At 43.4% G+C, this 19,917-nt stretch overlaps 1 protein-coding gene and 1 long non-coding RNA gene across 3 annotated transcripts in view; both read left to right on the top strand.

Moving 5' to 3' along the window:
- The first annotated feature begins 745 nt into the window (after positions 1–745).
- The window catches only part of LOC311034231 (F-box and WD repeat domain-containing 11-B), a 22,557-nt gene continuing 3,385 nt past the window's right edge, over positions 746–19,917 (top strand). Inside the window, exons 1-8 of one of the 2 annotated variants that reach the window (XM_084042051.1) lie at positions 746–940; positions 5,669–5,737; positions 6,870–7,089; positions 7,392–7,578; positions 7,925–8,015; positions 8,979–9,116; positions 10,032–10,150; positions 15,640–15,889. In XM_084042051.1, the coding sequence (XP_083898177.1) occupies positions 902–940; positions 5,669–5,737; positions 6,870–7,089; positions 7,392–7,578; positions 7,925–8,015; positions 8,979–9,116; positions 10,032–10,150; positions 15,640–15,889 (1,113 nt within the window). In that variant the 5' untranslated portion in view covers positions 746–901. Of the gene's footprint in view, positions 941–1,155; positions 1,476–5,668; positions 5,738–6,869; positions 7,090–7,391; positions 7,579–7,924; positions 8,016–8,978; positions 9,117–10,031; positions 10,151–15,639; positions 15,890–19,917 lie in introns of those variants that run through there. The other variant, XM_084042052.1, reaches the window with a different exon arrangement.
- LOC311034234 lies at positions 10,707–15,621 on the top strand. The gene is made up of 3 exons (XR_014599580.1): positions 10,707–11,659; positions 12,238–13,678; positions 14,301–15,621. It is a non-coding gene; the product is annotated as an uncharacterized lncRNA (long non-coding RNA).

The following is a 19,917-nucleotide window of genomic DNA, read 5'->3' as shown; positions in this document are numbered from 1 at the left end:
TAGAAATGCATCAAGGCATCTCAATTGTAATGGCAGTCATTCTTAGTACCCCCAGTGGGTCAGCACTTCAATTTGTCAGGACATGGTCATGACTCAGATTGGTTTAAAGAAGTGAAAACCTGTAAATGTAATATACAGGACAATGGATGAGTGTCAAATTCAAGCCAATAAATTTAAAGCAGTGTCGTTAACACTTACATTTCAAGTTCATGAGGAGAAAGGCTTCAAATGTGAGCAAAGGAGTAATTGTAATGCTGTGCCTTATGCCTGACAGGAATTAAATTTCTGTTTAAGTATCTTAATCTTAGATTCATTACAAGCAGTTGAGGTCAAATGGTTTGTATAAAATGTAATTGGTTGAGAATGGACTGTAACCTAAACCATTCTAACTAAAATATTAGCCACTGCTGAAAAGTTTGGTCATATATATATGAACACTAAATCATTCATGTGTATGATTTTTTATTTTTTAACTAGCATCTATTTCATTTTATTTTTTACTTCATATCACATATTAAACGCAACATCCTGCAGCATCACGGCAAAAGCTATGCGGATGATTGATCATGCCTTGGTGTATTCCTCCTCAGGATAGCAACAGCATCCTCATCCGTTTGCCCTTTTGTTTGTGGGAGTCACCGGGGAAGCCTTGGTAGCACGGTAAGCCAATCAATAAAAGGCAACGCAATTAAACCGGCCCCTTTTGACAAAACCAGTCCAATCGGCACTCTCCTTCTTGATGTCGGCGTCACCATCCCCCACCCACTCCCTTTGACACGGCTCCTCCAAGCGGTGTGTGGCTGAGCGAAGTGAATGACGTCTCTTGCATTTGCGGGCCGCCGACGCAGGGCTGGGTTTCCATTTTCAGAGCGAGTTTCGGGGGGGATCTGATCTGATCAACATGGAACCGGAGATGGAGGACAAAACGTTGGAATTAATGGTAAGATTCGTTTGGATGTGGCATCCCGGTATTAAATCTGAATCTAAACCACACAATTATGGCACCGAACTCGATTCGACGACAGGAACGGGGGGGCTGGAGCCGCTCGCTCGTCGGTAGAGGTGGAGGAGAAAGAAGGAGGAGGAGGGGGCGACCAGAAATTAAGAGGGAGGAGGGCCTGAAATGATCGATATATATATATGCCACGAATGTTCTTCTTCTGTTGGGTGAACGACGACAGCTACGTTCAAATAATTGTCACCCAAACGCATTATATTTGGTATAGTTTAAAAGCAAGCCAGTCGAAAGGTTATTGAAGAGTCGTGGGCCCGGAGAAAGCCGAGTGTTGTCGGGGTAGTTGTTCACTGCGGTGACGCTGCGCCACTGGCTGCCCGGTGCGGGCCCTGCTGCCGCCTAACGCTCCTTTAATACCCCGTCACACCAACGGCGAGTTCGACAAAATCATTCATTTAAACATCGGAAGTGTTCTTGCGTCGTTTGGCCGAACATTTTTCGGATGGCAATCACTTTTAGGGTAAGGGTTTGGTGATAATAGCGAAAGGCTCGTGCGACTAGCATAAAAAAGCCTTAGCTTATGGCTAGCTAAGCTAATATTGGCTAGCTGGGTACGAAGCACCTCGTATTAAAAGGGTGGTTGTTGTTTTTTTAACCACATTACTTTGAGGTAACTTTCACTCGGTCTTTGGTGCGTGGACGACATGATAAAACGCATCATCTCGCAGGAGAGATGTGTGTAGCTGAAAGTGCAATGTGCTGCTTGTGTGTGTGTTTATATTTTTGAGAAGTGCGTAGAAGGAAGTGTGTTGCTGTTTCATTCACACAGCGAGCGATTAGCTTAACAGGCTAGCTAGCATGCAAAGAAAAAAAACTAGTTCCATTTGACAGCCATTATCTGAACCTTAACAGCCCACTTAACTGCTTAACTAACGGGTTGTTTTTTGTTGTTGTTTTTTCCGACACAAAAACAGTCAGTCACTTGTATTGTTTGTCGCCCGGTGGGAAGTTGTAGAACTAATGGTATCGGTTTACCGTCTTCCAAATAAAATTATGTTGAGCTGCTAGCTAGCTAAGTGGCTAATATTAGCTTGCTAGCCAGCATCACAGGGGTCAAAGTGATTATATGAAACCGTTTGGTAGCTGTGCCTGTGGTTCACATTACTACACATTTGGCCAATTTGTTGGAACTTGAATAGCCCACAGTTGGGTATTGTAGTTGTGTGGTATTGTTTGGATTTGTGGCCACATATATTTGGGAACTGAAGTTTGCGGATTTGAATCCGAAATTGTTTACCTCTGTTGACAATCTCGTTGTGTATTTATCTTTCGTTAGCGCTAGGCCTGAAAGGTAGTGCTTTTAGGAAATTGGTAGGTTTTTGTAAAACCCCAATATTTCTGGTCGTAAATATTAAAGGCCACTGGTTGCAATTGTTTTGTCCTGTCCACACATCTAATGTTAGTTCTTGCATAGTATAACGGAGAGGGACAACTGAAAAAACACTTATTGTTTGTTGTTGTTCAATTAAGCTATGGTGGTGAACTGAAGTTTACAGGATGCAGTCATGAGATCATCTCATCCCACTTTCATTTGAACACATTGTTTCATACCATCTTAAAAGGCTTGTAGTAACAGGTGATTGATTATCAGTATGTTAAAGTAATATTGCCATTGGCTATTTTTAAAAAGTGCCTCAGGTGTACCATTTTAGTCATTCACATGAAATGTCCCTTACTACAAATGTGTAGTATATTTGGTATTAGACACTAATAAACTCAAATATTACATAACAATTTTAGCCATACATGTATTTAACATTCACAATCACACTTGTGTAGAGCCAAGATTGTACAGGCCTACGTGTTTGTTTACAATTCCATGTGGTGTGTGTTTTGTCCCGGCGTTTTTCACTAACCACTCATAAGAGTGGGGATGGCAGAACAGTGGGTAGTAGGGTATTATGTATAAACAAAAAAACATTAAAGTGACCAATGCCCCCACAGCTCCTCCTCTCCTCGACCTATCCCTGTCCACTTCATGTCTAATAATGCTTCTGTATGTGTGTTTGTGTCAGTCTATATCTTGTGTGTGAAGGGATGTGTTCCTGCGCTCACTGTGCCAATGTGCGTGTAGCTCTAATACTGGTTTTTCCCCCTCACTACCCCACCTCCTCTCCCCTCTTCTCCCCTCACTCTCGATGGTTACACCCCTCCTCCCTCTCAATTCCAATCTCCACTCACTTTTTAATTTATTTTTTTAACATTTTTTGACACACTCCACCGGTCTTGTTCCTCCTCCCCCACCACCATTACACCTATCCATATATCTCCTTCATTTGCCTCCACCCCTCCTCTCATCAATTCCCCTTCTTTCCTTTACCCCCCAACTTGTCTCCTCCTCTCTTATCCTCTTCCCCTTCATTCTCCTCTCCTTCCCTCCCTCCCTCCCTCTCTCTCTTTCACACAGTGCTCTGTGCCTCGCTCTCTCTGGCTGGGCTGCTCCTCGGTGGCTGAGAGTTTGTGTGCACTCAGGTGCCTGCAGAGCATCCCCTCCACCCGGGCTCACAACCAGGTTCTGCCTCTCCTCTTAATTCTGCTGCCCCTCCTATCCTTATGCCCTGTCCCACTCCCTATACCTCTCATCACCCACTCCTCCTTACACCCCTCACACCCCCTTGTCTACCCTCTCTCACCTTCTGTCTTCCTTTCCTTGCCCATCAAAAGCACATTGCTCTGGAGTTCATCTCTGGTGTCCCCCCAGCCCTCTCTGGTTGAGAAACAGAATCTCTGCTTTGATGGCCCACATTTAGTGTAACCCCTCTACAGCTTCATGAAACTTAAGTTTTTGTTGTACCTGAATTGGACAACATTATGAAGCAAATAATAATTGGACAATGGACATATGGAGTATTTTACCCCCATAAGCTGAAGATATCGGGATGGAATGACTCGTCATCATTGTGTATGATGATTATGTTAGGGGGGGTACCAGAGAATAACCCCCAAATTTGAGGAGCAATGTTTATTTATTCTTTTCTACCTGGAGGTGTGAGGACTGAGGTGGGGGGGGTCTCCTTCCAGCTCTGAGAGGCTACATGCTTGCCTGTGCCTTCCTGGCTTAATGTGGTCTATCAGTACATCTGTCTTTATGCTCTGCATGGTCACCACCACCACTACCAGCAAGCCCATCCTGCCTGCTTGTCCTGTCTGCACTGGTCTTGATAACTGACCGTGTGTCTGTTTGTGTTGGTGATGGGCACCGCTTTTTGATCTGGAGGGGCTTTCTGTTGGTTCTGGTCAATGTCTCCAAGTATAAACACCCAATGCCAAAGTTTTGGACTCAGGGGAACAAGTAGCACATGGGTCATTATGGTGTGTATAGACAGTTGAACCTCGATTTTACCCGTTTCTCCTAGATGAACATTTTCAAAGCCTCTGACCATGGCGCACACACACACACACACACACACACACACACACACACACACACACACACACACACACACACACACACACACACACACACACTCTCTCACAGATATGTGATAGCATTGACCCTCTTGCAGGCAGAGGTTGTGTGTCCAGTTTTCTCAATTTGGAGATTAGGTACCCATAGGACAGCACTGAACCTCTGAAGTATTACAGTGCTATCCATGACCAAAGAAGACTATAAGCGAAATTACAATATGAGAGAAGATGTGAATCGTCCTGTAGTTGAAACTGTGTTGCGACTAATAGATTGCACTATGCTGTCACACAGATTGTTTGGTCACTGTTCATTTCTTGAGATTTCTTAAGTCTGGGTTTAAAGGGATGTGTGGGATATAGAGACTGTATACTTTGGAACATATTGACTTAATGTCCCTCATTTGTTTATGGCCTGTCCTCTCACATAGTCTGTGGTCTTCTTAGTCAGCAATGAATACAAAAGCCCAGAAAAAACAGTGTTCTGTCTCACACATACTGTATCTCCTAAATTATAACTTTCTAAGATTGTATTTTCTATCAGAAACCATAATGTCCGCTTATAAACGTCTAATCAATGTGACCGATATGGCTGTGTCAAGAAGACAAGTTGTTTTACCTTCGCAAAGTATTGCTTTGGGAAATATTGATGAAATCATCACTGTGGTCACAATGTTGTCAGCCTGCAGCTCAGTTGAAAGTTTTATTTTTCGAAGCCACCTTTTGTTTGAAGGTGGTATTGGTACAAATTTTGCTTGTATGCAATTCACCGGTAGCAGGAAGTAAATCGCATTCCATCTTCAGTCATGCTATGTACATGTGTGGGATCCAGTTACCTCCACCATGTGTTTGTCTATTCTTTTCTCTTGTTTGTGCTGGAAAGCCACTGTCTGATTCTAGTTTCATTACACCGGTGTCTGAGCTGCTGCCAGTGACATACCCAAGATGCTGCAGTTTAATTTCCTGTCCAGACTGCTTAGGCCACATCACAGACAAGAAAGCAGATAGATTCTTTTTGTTGCATTAGTCTATTAGTTAACTGTGTGTGTGCGTGCGTGTACGCTCCAGAAATCATATTCGCTACCCTTTCCTTGGCTGTGTTTGCGCTACTCTTATTTATTCAGCGCTGTCCACGCCGTCGACCTGGCTTTTTTAGTGTCTTTGATACAAACAATATACACACACACCAAGTCAATGAATCCGATGCTAAGCCACCCCTGCCTTGTGTTTTTTTTCCTGTCTCCACAGAATATGTCGGGGATGGAGTCACAGAACCTCGTAGACGACCTGTCGCCAAAGAAGAACACAGTTCTCAAGGTGTGCACACCCCACATGGCCATGCATTAATCTGCATAGAAGTAGTGAAAAGGTTATAAAAAATGGAAAAGAAGAAGCTTTAATATATAGCTTTAAAAACTGTGCGTATAGATTGAAGGCCATATGGTTGAATGTGTTACAAACTACTGTACATGCAACTCTGTTCTTTAAAAAAAAAGAAGCAAATACACTAGACATGTAAGGGTATGATGAATGAGAACTAAATTCTCATCAAATATATAATTAATAGGAAGAGCTCCTCAGATATGGCATTTACTTTCAGTATGTCAGCCTGTAATGAAAAAAAAAAAGTTGCTTTGTTTTAAAAAACGAAATATATCTATCAATGTTTGTTAGTATTTTTACAGGTAATTTAGCATAGTGGTGAAATTCTTGTGATAAGTGTTGGTAGTTATTTTGTTATATTATTTAGCTCTTATGGACATGCTATATTCAACTAGATGAGATACAACCTTTATTGATCCCTCAAGGGAAATTCAGTTGCCATGGACAGTACAGCAGTTGAAAAATACAGATTACAGGCCAAGAAAAGAAATGCTGTGTAGAGGAGTTTTGGAAGTGACACGAATTATACCTTTTAATGGTATCAATATACCTTTTAATGGTATCATTATTCATTCAGGTAGAAATATTCCTGTTTCCAATGCTGTTTGCAGGAGGTGGCAACTGTCACAATGTTGTTGTGGCGGTTGATTAGGCCATCTTACGAGGCAGGTGTTGATATTTTGACTATTGACAAAAGGTACAATACTTATATTGTAGTTTGACTGCCTATGACTGGGTGATGGGCTACTTATTTTTGCTACTTGTTCTTTTTATGTTTTTATACACGCTGCAGCACACATTAACCATCTGAACGTTTCTATTGTAATATTTTGTGATACATGATCAGTTGTGCAAAGCCTATAGCCTCAATATATGTTGCTTATTTTAAACAGTAAAGTGTCACATGTCCAAGAGTTACAGTATAACATCCAGATAAAAGTGTTTGATTCAGAGCATTGAACCTTTCCACACCCAGCCATGTTAATGATTCAAATTTCTTGTGAATGTTTAAGTGGGTTTGTGAACAGTTATTAAACCTGTACCTGTGCTCTGTTGGTCTTTTTAGCTTAGTAACGGTCCGGTGACGGGGTCTCGTAAGCGTCCATCAGAGGGCAACTATGAGAAAGAGAAGGAACACTGCATCGCCCTGTTTGACCAGTGGTCGGAAGCCGACCAGGTGGAGTTTGTGGAGCACCTGATCTCCCGCATGTGCCACTACCAACACGGCCACATCAACTCCTACCTCAAACCCATGCTGCAGAGGGACTTCATCACTGCGTTGCCAGGTAGAATATCTCACACAGAGTTACTCAGACATCAAATCTGACTTCCATACAAAATGCATTGTCACTGTACGAGCACAGTAACTGACATACACACAGGAATACTTTATGCTCATGCACACAGTAGGGAGTTGACGTTTCCCTCTCATAACAAGCAGACACACACACACACACACACACACACACACACACACACACACACACACACACACACACACACACACACACACACACACACACACACACACACACACACACACACACACACAGGCTCAACTCTTCTCCTTCTCACCCCACCCCACCAGCCCAGGGCCTGGACCATATAGCAGAGAACATCCTGTCCTTCCTGGATGCCCGCTCGCTGTGCTCGGCAGAACTGGTGTGCAAGGAGTGGCAGAGGGTGATCTCGGAGGGCATGCTGTGGAAGAAACTCATTGAGCGCATGGTCCGCACAGACCCCCTCTGGAAGGGCCTGTCCGAGAGACACCAGTGGTGAGAGTGAACACAGTCGCACGATAAGACAGGGGTTGGTTCCCCTCTAGTGATAACATGGGAAGGGGAATCATTTAGTTACTGGCATTCGCACTTTCGCAGAAATGTAATTGAAGAGAACTTGTGTACTTATTCAGGGTGGTCCGCCAATTATTGAGGCTCTGTGCATCGTTCTCTTTTTCTTTAGTGGTTAGAGTTGAACACCTGACTATATTGCGTATCCTACAACAGAAAGGGATTGACTTTTGCTACTTTAACTTAGGTCAGTCTCTGTTGTCTGATTTTTATGTATAAGGTTTCCAGGGCATGTGCTGATCTAATTTATTTTATTTGTCATTTCCAAAAGGGAAAAGTACCTGTTTAAAAACCGCACTACAGAAGTCCCACCCAACTCCTACTATCACTCTCTTTATCCCAAGATCATCCAAGACATAGAGGTAAGAGGTTACAGCCAATCTGCTGTCAGTCCAAAAAAGCATATTTCAAAAACACCTCTGTAGTACTTTACTTTGTTTACAAGCCCCTTCTTCATCCTATTGGCAGACGTTATTTTCCCTCTGCATGTGCCACATTTACCTATATTTATTGGTCAGATTTATTCCAGGCAAGATTATGTTCCACAATTTTATCACAATATTTTTTTCATTTTAGACAATTTACTGAATAACTACAACCAAACAAATTTCCTGTTTAACTATAACTCTACAAATGGACCCTTATGGGTCTGTTTCGTGGGCTCTGTTTGACTCTATACTGTTTGTGGTGCTTGCATTTGAGGTGTTTAAACTGGTTCATTTTTGCAAATATTATTTGTTTGCACCGTGTCGGTTTTGGAATATCCAAAATGGTTCCAACGACCGATTCTTTTTAGGGACCAACTCTTCAGTGTCTGACTCTCCGAGTCTGTCTATTATCGCTTCGCTTCCAAGAGTGTACAAAAAAAGGGGGTGGGAACTTTGAATGCGTGTATGAACAAAAATAACATATATATATGTTTGCTTGTAGATCTGTTCTTTTTGGCGAACGACACTGTCGTACTAGAGTATGAATTAAGTTATAGAATTGCAACTCATAGACTCACTGTATCACGACCTATACAATCTCTGAAAATGCAGATCGTGGAGACATTTTAATTTAATCGTTCAGTTATTATCGTCGTATCACACACCCCCAGGTATATTCCAAGCTAAAAGTGTAGAACACCGCTATTTTAGTCTCACACACCCCATCCCCATTTTCCACCCCAGAAGATCTCACATCTGTTTTTTTCCTTGCTAATAATACACACGCTTCTGAATCTGCACGTTTCCCCTCTCCTTGCCCTAAGGGTTGGGGGGGGGGGGGTTGCCTCCACTCGTTCTGCATTTCCGTCTCACTGTCTTTTCCTCTTCCTCCTCCAGACTATCGAAGCTAACTGGCGGTGTGGCAGACACAACCTGCAGAGGATCCAATGTCGCTCGGAGAACAGTAAAGGCGTCTATTGCCTCCAGTATGACGATGACAAGATCATCAGCGGCCTTAGGGATAATTCTATCAAGGTAACTGCTGTAGTGTCTCTGTGACTTTAAGTGCAGGCGAGACACTAACGGTAAAAGTGAGCATGTGTGATTGCGAGAACGGCAAGGCGTGCATGTTGGTACTTGTGTGTGTGCACCTGTGTACCTTTTTCCCATCGTGTGTGTGTGTGTGTGTGTGTGTTCTTTTGCACGGCCCAGAGCAGCTTATCATCCCATTGTTATTGCCGTCTGTGGAGCTGAGGTGAACCAGTAGACAGTCAGACAGAACACAAGTGAATTATGGGATAAAAGGACTCATCTCCAGACTTGCTATGTGCCCCCCCCATCCGTCAGGCCTGGGAGAAAAGACGAGAAGGAGGGGAGGATGGAGGGAGAAGAGGGATTTGTCTTGTTTTTTCTTGAGGAGGCTAATGTACTGTACAAGAAGAAGTGTGTGTGTGTGTGTGTGTGTGTGTGTGTGTGTGTGTGTGTGTGTGTGTGTGTGTGTGTGTGTGTGTGTGTGTGTGTGTGTGTGTGTGTGTGTGTGTGTGTGTGTGTGTGTGTGTGTGTGTGTGTGTGTGTGTGTGTGTGTGTGTGTGTGTGTGTGAGAGAGAGAGAGACACACACACACACACACACACACATACACAACAGTGTCGAGCACCACAGCAGCAGTGGGGAAATGGGGCATGAACAATACTGTGAGCTCAGGCCATTCTTTGCCTGACCCAAATCTGCTACCTTTTCACAACCACTTTCTTAACTACTATCCTCCCTCTTGTGCTTTCTCTCTTCCCTGATCTTTTTTTCTATCTTTCTGTCCCCGTCTCTCTCTTTCTGTCTCCCCCATCTCACTCTGGCTTGCATCAATTCCATGCTCTCGCTCTCCCACTTCTCTATGCCCTTTCTTGCTCATCTGTCTTTTCCGATCCCTCCCATCTCTGTCTTTCTGTACAGATCTGGGATAAGCAGTCGTTGGAGTGTTTGAAGATATTGACGGGTCACACAGGCTCAGTGCTGTGTCTGCAGTATGATGAGAGGGTCATCGTCACCGGCTCCTCTGACTCCACTGTCAGGTATGGCACATAAAAGTAGTTTTATATTAATGTGTGAAAAATAATACATCAAACATTGCAGGCAACAGCGCAAGTCATATACTGATGACTTGTGTTTCAATGATTTGCTAAACCAGGAGTGGCTTAGGAATAATCTTTAAAGAACACTGCAGCTTTGCTAAATACAACGCGAACAAGTCACTGCAGTATGTAGGGCTGGGACAGTGTGGATTTCTTCTCACTGCGGTGAAAAAAACGTGTCTTGGCAGTTAACCACACCCGCCACAACCATATCGCACACCATATGCACTTCACCAAGGAATAAGAAAGACCTGTATAATGGTGACATTCATCACACCGCGGTGTACATCACATAACCGTGATAATGCAGTTATTGTCCCTGCCCTGGCAGTATGTAGTTCCTGCTGCCAAGGAGTAATGCTTCATTTCAGGGATCCAGGCAGGGTCTCAAGCATAATATTGCACACTTGGGGGGGGGGGGGGGGTGTGTGTGTGTATGTGTGTGTGTGTGTGTGTGTGTGTGTGTATACATACATACATACAAGCAAATAATATTGCACTATGAGAGCATTTCAGTGGAGAAAGGAGCCAAGACTTGAAAGTGCAAGCCTTTGAGACGGATGTAATTGGAACCTGCTCATCGATTTCTGCCAGTCTTGTAGAGAAGCTAAACTTCTCTTTTCTCTCCATTCTTCCACCTCTTTCCATATAGGGAACGAAGCGCAATCTGTCTAACCAAGTATACAACTCTGCCTGAACCCTTTCCCACATGACAGTTGGACAAAGGGCAAATAGGACAGAAGTTTGGCTTTATAACATGGATTTTTTCTTGTTAAAATAATTATTCAGATAAGCCAGCAGAAAGCTCTGTACGGGTGCTGATGATGCCAAACAACTTTTTACGCCTCACATCTGTTTTTGACTTAATCACCCACAGGATCTACATCTGAACTTGTGAGCTGCACAAGGCTTGAAATTGCGACCATTTTGGTCACATATGCCCCCGAAAATGTAATGTCTGTGACCTCAAAATAGAAAATGGCAAAAGTTGGACTAGCATTTCTGCGAGTGCTAATAATTGTTCTAATAATAGTTTCTCTGCACATTCAGTAGATTGTACACTCAGTATGTGCCTTGCGAGCTGACAGTAGGCGCTTGATATATAGGAATTGGGTTCTCTGTAGTGTGGAGATAGTCTTATCATTGACATGACATAGCGGAGATGTTACCGAGCACTGCTGTGCTGACATTCCCGCATGTTGTTTGCGATAAAATAAAAATAAATAAAAATTAAAGCATGCAATAGAATGACTTACCCCACGCAGCTGAATGTACAGGTCTTCTATATGTGAATGCTATGTGGGAAGTGGTCAGTCGCCGGAAACGATAGTCTGTCTATTAGCTGTGAGGCAAACTCAAGATGACAAGTTAGATTGTGTGCATTGAATATGTGATACTGAATACGGCCTCTGTGTAAAAGCCTAATATGTAAAAACAAGAATGACCAAAGTCATAATAAAGCCGCATGTGGCAGGCTTTTTTTGCCCCAATCTTTTCATAGACCTGATTACTTGTTTCGCAGATTAACGCTCTAATGTTTTTTATATAAGTGGTGGCAACATCACACGGGTCTTCCCAACAATAGCTAAGATTGAAGTCAGTGTGAACATGGCCAAATAATAACTTAATAGCCAAACAAGGTCTAATGAAGCACGCTAGCATTTAGGCTAACCCTCCGGCCTGAGGCTATCCCCCATTCTCTCTCTGCTGCAAAGAAGGAGAGGCGGGTGCTGCAAAGCGCCGTCTCCGGGTGCTGCAAAGCGCCATCTCCCCATTGGCTTAAAGGGGGGAAGTGTGAAGGACAGGCAGGACAGCCAATGACAAATAGGTGTCAAAGGAGGAGAGGCGGGTGCTTCAAAGTACCGTCTCCCCATTGGCGTGAAGTGTGAAGGACAGCCAGGACAGCCAATGACACTTAGGTGTCACTAAATGTCACTCGGGTGTCGACACTTTGTCACTCGGGTGTCGACTAGGACTAGTGCTGTTTGTAGAACCGCGCTAGCGCATGCGGCTAAAAATAAAAAGAGAAATCAAATGAAACACCAGATCAATTTTGATCTACAATTTATAATATCTTGTAAAATGTTCTCTCCAATTGAGTAGTTATGCCAATTTCAACCCTTCATGTCTGTGTATTCCCATTCACTGCAAACCCCTACTACTGGTCTGGGGAGGGTGTAGATCAGGGTTCCCCAACTTGGGGTGATTCGCTGGGGGTCCGTGACGCCATGTCCCATGAAAATAGTTATTTGATTAGCCCATGTGCCCCTCTCAAGCAAATCTATGGCTCAATAGCCTACTTCTTTGGGTAGCCTTTCAACTAGGCCCTTGTTGAAAACAAACGTCGTAGCCTAGGCTACTTAACAAGAGCATTGTAAGGAGTCAGGACTCAACTCATTTTCAATGGTGATCTTTAACAAGCCATCAACGTATTGAGAACAACTCGATATGCTGTGACTCAACTAGAGAGAGTCGCATAATTATTATGGTCACATGTTGTATTTTTCAACTTCTCGTGGTCATTTTTTTCTAGCAGTTGAGTTTATTTGTCGCTGCACGTGTGCACAGTAAGGCTGTCAACTAATATTCCATATTAGAATATTCCTGCGAATATTAAAAATAAAAGAATGAAAAAAAAAAAAAATCTGCTGCGTGAGTTCTCGCAAGACTGGTTGCATGTAACCTTAAATGGCGGCTGAGCTCACGCGAGGCATAACGGAGAAGTCTCCCCTAACGTCATCATACAACTCTGTCGCTCACAAACGCGAGCCGATCTACAAGTCCACAATGCGTTGCGGGCTTGTAGATTAGCTACACTAGTTTGCCACGGCACACCATCATAAAACGAAGATTGTATCATCTGCCTTGCTGTAAACACAGACACAGAAGCACAGAGACTACAGTAGCCTCGGTAGACTTTTGACTTGTTCTGTACTAGAAAGCACACACGTTTAATCCTCACATAACGTCACTTTAATTGATTCAAAATGATAAATCAAGCTGAAACGGGTGATTCATTTGGTAGTGATGGTAGACGATTTACGAGACTCGACCACCGAAAACACAACGTAAAAACATGTATGGGTTTTTGTCCCTCACGGTAAAACTCCCTCCGTGCCACATTTATCTTGTTGCTTACCTTAACTTGATTTAATCCAAAAACAGATTGGTTGGATTATAATTTCCCGTTTCATGTCGAGGTAAAGATTGTTCCAACTTCCATCACAGCACATGCGTCTCCGTTCTCCAGATAAGTCCTGGTTTCTATAAACCGTTACAGCTTTATTAAAATGAGGCTATAGAATAGTATGAAAGTATGAATCATTCATTTGATCTCGCAAGAGAGCACGTTTCTCAGCACCAACTGCGGCCGGTGCATATAGAGAAAGAAAGAGACATCTGCTGTGTTTGAATTAAGTTTTACTGCATACAACATTTTAAATTAAAAATAATCTACATTCGACATTCGTGGTGTTTTAACACATTGACTGCCTAGATCGAGTTAACTCGATATTAGAATCCCATCGCTTGCGTGCCTACATCGAATTAACTCGATATTAGCTATTTTCATTGGTTTCATCTGTGATCGCGCGGGTCTGTTTACTTTTCATGATCACTTTCGTTTTCCGCCTACGTCACACTCACCCAAAGCCGGATGTAAAAAAAAAGAATTCGTTTCCGGGTCACATCGTTTTTCTCCGGTCATTTTCGTCCAGAATAGAGAAAACCCCTTTTTTGGACACGCTATAAAATACAAAGGGAAAGCTCCCCTTTTATTTTCTTTGGTCCGGGTGACGATCAGGCATCGTCGTCGTGTATCACATCGTATCACGAGCCGATCAGAGATTGTTGAAGACAATCACATCCGGTTCATGTTGTTTTGACTGTTTGAGCCTGGAGGGAGGGGGGGGGGGGAGTCAGCGAGTCATCGAGGGTGTCATTTTGCTGCGCTCTGCTGGTCGATCGTCGTATGTGTTCAAAACCATGGCCTGAGAAACTTAAATGTATTTAAATGCAGAAAATAGAGAAAACAAAAAAACACGCAAATCGCTGGCAGCCAAGGGGGTAAATTTGGAATTAACTCTGGCAGTCAATGTGTTAAAAGGACTATTCAAAAGTAATTTTTGGCCAATTCTGACAGCTCTAGTGCACACATACACACACAGACAGAAAGAGAACGCGACATGACAATGGCACTCAACAAAGTGCGGCTTACTCATACAATTATAATATGACGGGTAGGCTACAAACAATGTACAACCAAAAACAATTGTGCAGACTAGGAACCGGAAACACCATGCCTACTTACTAACTGCAGATACGGCCACTTGTGTTCATTTGGAGTGCCTGGTAGGCAGGTAGTGTCTCGTGTAGCCAGACAAACATTTTCCCCATGGCTGGTAGGGTGACTGTCTCACATCCCACAATCCAGTAGATGGTGGTATAATGCTGCTAAAAAGTATTGCTACAAGTGGGGCAGCTTGTGAAGTCGTGGGTTAGGATTTCGGGGGTTAACTCTGCCCACTTTCCAACGTCATTTTGCGGTTAGCGGTGGTGGTTAGCGAACGCCGACCGTCCGCTAAACGCACCCGGTGGAACGTCTGAGCTCACTACGAGCTTGCGGATCAGCCTTTTGTTTCGGCCAGCGACGCTGTCCCGCGACAGAGTATAAAATCGCCTCGAAGCAGGAGCTAGGCAATAAGCGGCTAACCAGTGCCGGTAGGCCCAGGCTGCCCCGGCCTCCAGTAGAAAAAAATACCTCAGCCGCTGAGGCGTCCTCCTCCGGGACCCTGAGGAGTCCGTTAGCATTTGAATCTGTGCTCAGCTAAAATGTTAATAAGATTTTAATGTGTACTACCCACAGAGAGAGCCTTAAGAACCCTAAGCCATTAGTACACTTTATCATTGCCAAAAAATCTGTTTCTTTTACTTTCAGTTTATTATATCCATCAGATAAACTGTATATCCTGTATGTGTGATACAGGGAAATTATTTGATGCATTTGCAATGTGTCTTTGCATCTCTTTGGTGTGTGTGTGTGTGTGTGTGTGTGTGTTGGCACTCTGAGCTGGCTACCGCACACAGAAGCTCAGCATTTACCTCCTTATTACTTCACACTTCTGCTGTGCTCACTGGGCGGTATCCAAGGAAAAGGTGACTTCACTTCCTTAGTAACGGTTTGACGGGCACTTGTTTATAGGCTTAAGTGTCAGCTTTTCCAGTGTGTGTTCTGCGTTTGATCCTTGTTGCCCAAACGGTGAAGTTCAACATAAAAAAGTCTCTTCATTCTCCAGCATGTATGTGTGCTTGCACACACAATTATCTGTCCTCTATTGTAAGCCTAATACACATAATTTCCCTACACTCTCTTCTCCCTCCCCATGTCCTACATTACCCACCCCCCCCTCCACCCTTTCTCCTCCTGGTAGGGTGTGGGAGGTAACGTCGGGGGAGGTGCTGAACACCCTGATCCACCACAACGAGGCGGTGCTCCACCTCCGCTTCGCCAATGGCCTCATGGTGACCTGTTCGAAGGACCGCTCCATCGCTGTGTGGGACATGGCCTCGCCCACCGACATCAGCCTGCGGCGGGTACTAGTGGGACACAGGGCTGCTGTCAATGTGGTGGACTTCGACGACAAGTACATCGTCTCCGCCTCGGGAGACCGCACCATCAAGGTGAACACAGCGCACACAGAGCATCAGAGGCCTCTAGTGGGGGTTACAGCATAGGCACGATGGGAGATAATGGACACCAGCCCTTCAATTTTTTACCAAGGCTAAGCCATACAGCCCATCAAAAACAGTTCCTGGTAACTTCAAGGCAAGAAATACACCATACAGTTGCTAGCCGTTGATTAATTTCTAATTTCTAACATCTAGTTTAAACGTTTCATAATGGTTGAATACCCCTGGCTATCTGTCTAATAATAGTACTTTAAATGAAATGAAAATAAATGCAACAAAATGTTCCATGCAAGAAAATATGGTGCAATCTAAACTCACCCATTTCTACACCATCATTTATTACACACGGGAGACATCTCTCTAAGAAGATCCGAAATGCATATAAAACAATGGGTGGCTGTAATTTATGGCGACTCAGTTACTTGAGCTTGTCCGTCCATCGTTGCATTTGCCTGCAGTTGGTTGTAGTGTGCTTGGTGCTTCGTGGATTCGCACCAATCAATAGTCGGCAGCGCTGACAAACAAATGCAGTCTTAATTGACTTCTAACACAAGCAGTTACACTCACGGCAGACATCCTCACAGATGCAAAAATACAAATACGTGAATTAAAGTTCTCAGTCGCCACACCAGTCATTTGGATTCCACAGAAGTCTTCAATGGAATCATGCCGTGCCTTTGTCTTCTGTGTGTTGACATAGCTGTGAGGATTCTCTGGCCATTCAGTAGTCAACAGCGTTACACGTCACCATTTGGCCCGTCTTAGCCTTGATCAGCCTTCCTAGGCTATAACCGGGCTAGAAAAGACACGAAAAAAAGGCCCTTTGGACCTCCAAGTAACTGGTATCTGACAATAGAAACTCAAAAAATGCACTCAGACGTGGCATGTCTAGTAGGTACTGTGCAACGGAAAAGCACCATTTTGGTACGTAACTATAGCCTGGTGTCCAGCCTGCTTCGCTACGTTCGGCGGACTTTTTTTTCTCTCTTCGCTTCTCAGTCTGGAATGCCTCCTATATCCAAGGGAGGCGGGACATGGCATAAGGTTGGAATCGAACCGTGGCTTCTGATTGGTCTGTGGTGCGGGACAAAGAAAACAGTGTGATCGTTGTGATTCGTCAATCGTTTGAACAACATCCAATCAGCAACGACGTTGCCTAACGTAACATATGTAGTTCCAGTGTAGTTCTGCAAAACGAGTCAATGGGGTGCATTCCAGACTGATAAGCGAAGAGAGAAAAAAAAGTCTGCCGAACGTAGCGAAGCAGGCTGGATCCCAGGCTAACGTAACTAGCCATTGTTTATTGTTTGTTTTAAATATGAATTATTGGCGTTTATGGCAGATAGAGGAGAGAGATGCGAATTCTAATTCAAACTCGAATCCTCGTGCTCATAAGGAGCATATGGTCCATGCAGTAACTGACTGAGCCACCAGGCACCCCCGTTGTTTGTTTATTCTGTTCTAAATTCTAATTGGGTTGTAAAAGTTTTGGTTTGGGAAATTGGCCTCTGAATTTTGGGTTTCATGATTAGTTTCTTGTCCTGGGGATGGGGATATGAAAATAAACTATGAAATCACATCTCAGCCACACCAGCCTCCCTTAATTTAACAGGATGAGTTTTCCTAGCAATGAGAATTACTTGTGTTGGTGTTTAGCATTAGGGTGTTAAATTGATTTTAATTGGGATTTATCACGTAGTTGACCATCTTATTGATTAATACATTTTAGCTATTGCAATTAGTCAAGTAAATTGTCCAAGTCATCAATTTTGATATTTGCTATCTGCGTGTCATATCCTACTTATGAATACATAACCATGCATTTACCGAGTGAATTAAGCGCACAGCCACACGCAGTCAGTTGCAGGAAGATAAAGCATCTAATGAAAACCTCCACAACACTCTGAAACGACTTCACTAATTTTGCTATATTCAAATCTTAGAAGAACAAAATAAAAAATACATTTTGTGTGCTTCCACTCTTGGTTCTTCTGATTTGGAATTGAGCAACTTCATTGAAGGCAGAACATGGTGATTGGCATGGCGAGTAACATAAATAAAGGCCAACAAATCAGTATTAATTCACATCTAACTCCACTTGTTTCCTGATTTTTTTTTTACCTGGCTAGTTTTGAAAGAAAACGGTGGCAATATGAGAATGTTCCCATGTAGCTATTTACAGAATATGTAGACGACAATATTGGTTGCTTTTTAATTTATACTTATATCAAAATTGCTTTAAATGCGAAAAGCTCTGAAAAGGAGACCATACAGCTAGCATCACAGACACCACATAAAAAGTAGAGGAAGCTTCTACTTGGTATATACTGTATTGACTGTAGGTAGCACAATATTGGCCTAAATGTACATTGTCTAGCTTTCGATAAGGTGTATTTGATGTGGTCAAGCAGCAGCAAGGTAATACTACTTCCACTCATGACACACAGCCTTGCATGTAGGAAAGGTTGGGGGCATGGTGGATGTATCTGTTCTTTTGTTCTTTTTTTTAAATTATAATTTAGAGTAGCAATTATTTTTTACCCGTTTTTCTCCCCAATTTAGTCATTATGCCAATTGATTCCTCCCCACACATTTCTGTGTTGTCACTGCTGTCGTATCCTACTGACTCACCTGCCAGTGAGGAGCCCCAACCAGGAGGACGTAGAGCCTTCGCCCTACTCCTCCCCCCCAACACTCCCCGCTGACAGGTGCCGCCCCAGCCTGTAGGAGTACGTGCAATGACCAATATCACCCTCCCCGCCCGGCTTCCCTCCCCCGAACACGGGCCAATTGTGTTCACGCAGACGCTCGACAAAGCCGGATGCACCACGGTGGATTCGAACCCACGAACTCCGTGGTGGTGGGCAGTGGATGCATCTGTTCTAACATGATTTCCAAAATGTATATAGCATATTTATTGTTTGAGAATGCCAAATTATAACATAGTTTTTTAACATTGCCCTGTAGTGGCCTGGGCCGTAGCGTGACGGTCCAGGCACCCTAGGCTGCAATGCCAGCCTGACAGCGCGTCGCGGGTTCGACTCCCGTTCCTGACGACCTTTGCTGCATGTCAACCCCCTATCTCTCTCCCCGTTTCCTGTCAGACTACTTTCCCTGTCCCTCTCTAAAATAAAGGCATAAAAAGCCCCCAAAAAAAAAATCTTTAAAAAAAAAAAAAAAACATTGCCCTGTAGTCATATTCCAGAGCCCTATCTGGAAAATTGCATAACAAGTTTGTTACGTCCCAGCTGGTTGAAATGGACGGTTTCAAGAAAAATCCTCAAGAGTGCACTACAAAGTAAACATTTACCAAACCACAAAAGGATGGTGGTCCTACTTTACCCATGATACATTGCACCTTCGATTACCAGAAAGATAGCCGTTTGCTGTTGTCTCCGTATCCGCTGTAGTTCCTCGTCGCTGTTCTGGCTCAAATAAATATCCCTAATTCCTTTTACTCATTAAAACCTGAATTTTCTTTGCCTTTTCTACAGTTTTATGGTTGTCATTTACAATGGCCATTCTGTACCGTTCTCTGTTTGCTCCAACCAAAGCCCAAAAGGATTAGTATCACTATAATGTTTCACCACAGATCAAAATAATATGGGGTTATTAATTGCCTTTTGTCCGCAAACTGCCACGTACCCTGTCAGTTTAATTACTTTTCAGATCAACAGTCGTTAATTATTTCTGGCATTTTAGAGCTTATAAATGGTAGAAGTGAAAGTGTTTGGTAAAATACGCTAATAAGTATTGAAGAAACGTTTTCCCTGTGTGTTGGTTAAATAGTGAAATGAAAAAATAAAATTCACACTTTGAGAGCATATCCTGCATGGGCCCAAAACTCAAGCCCAACCCAGGCCCGTAGTGTTTGAGCCTGGCCCAGCCCCAGCTCGGCAAGGCCCGACACCAAATGAATTTATTCTCTCTCTGACACACGCTTTCTCTGCTGCACACAACACTGATGCGATCACTTGCACTGATACATGAAATGCATGCATGCACAGACAGAAGACACA

The sequence above is a fragment of the Gymnoscopelus microlampas genome, assembly GCF_963454915.1.
Source record: "Gymnoscopelus microlampas genome assembly, chromosome: 18".
NCBI lineage: Eukaryota > Metazoa > Chordata > Actinopteri > Myctophiformes > Myctophidae > Gymnoscopelus > Gymnoscopelus microlampas.
This window is presented reverse-complemented; position numbering and strand designations above follow the sequence as displayed.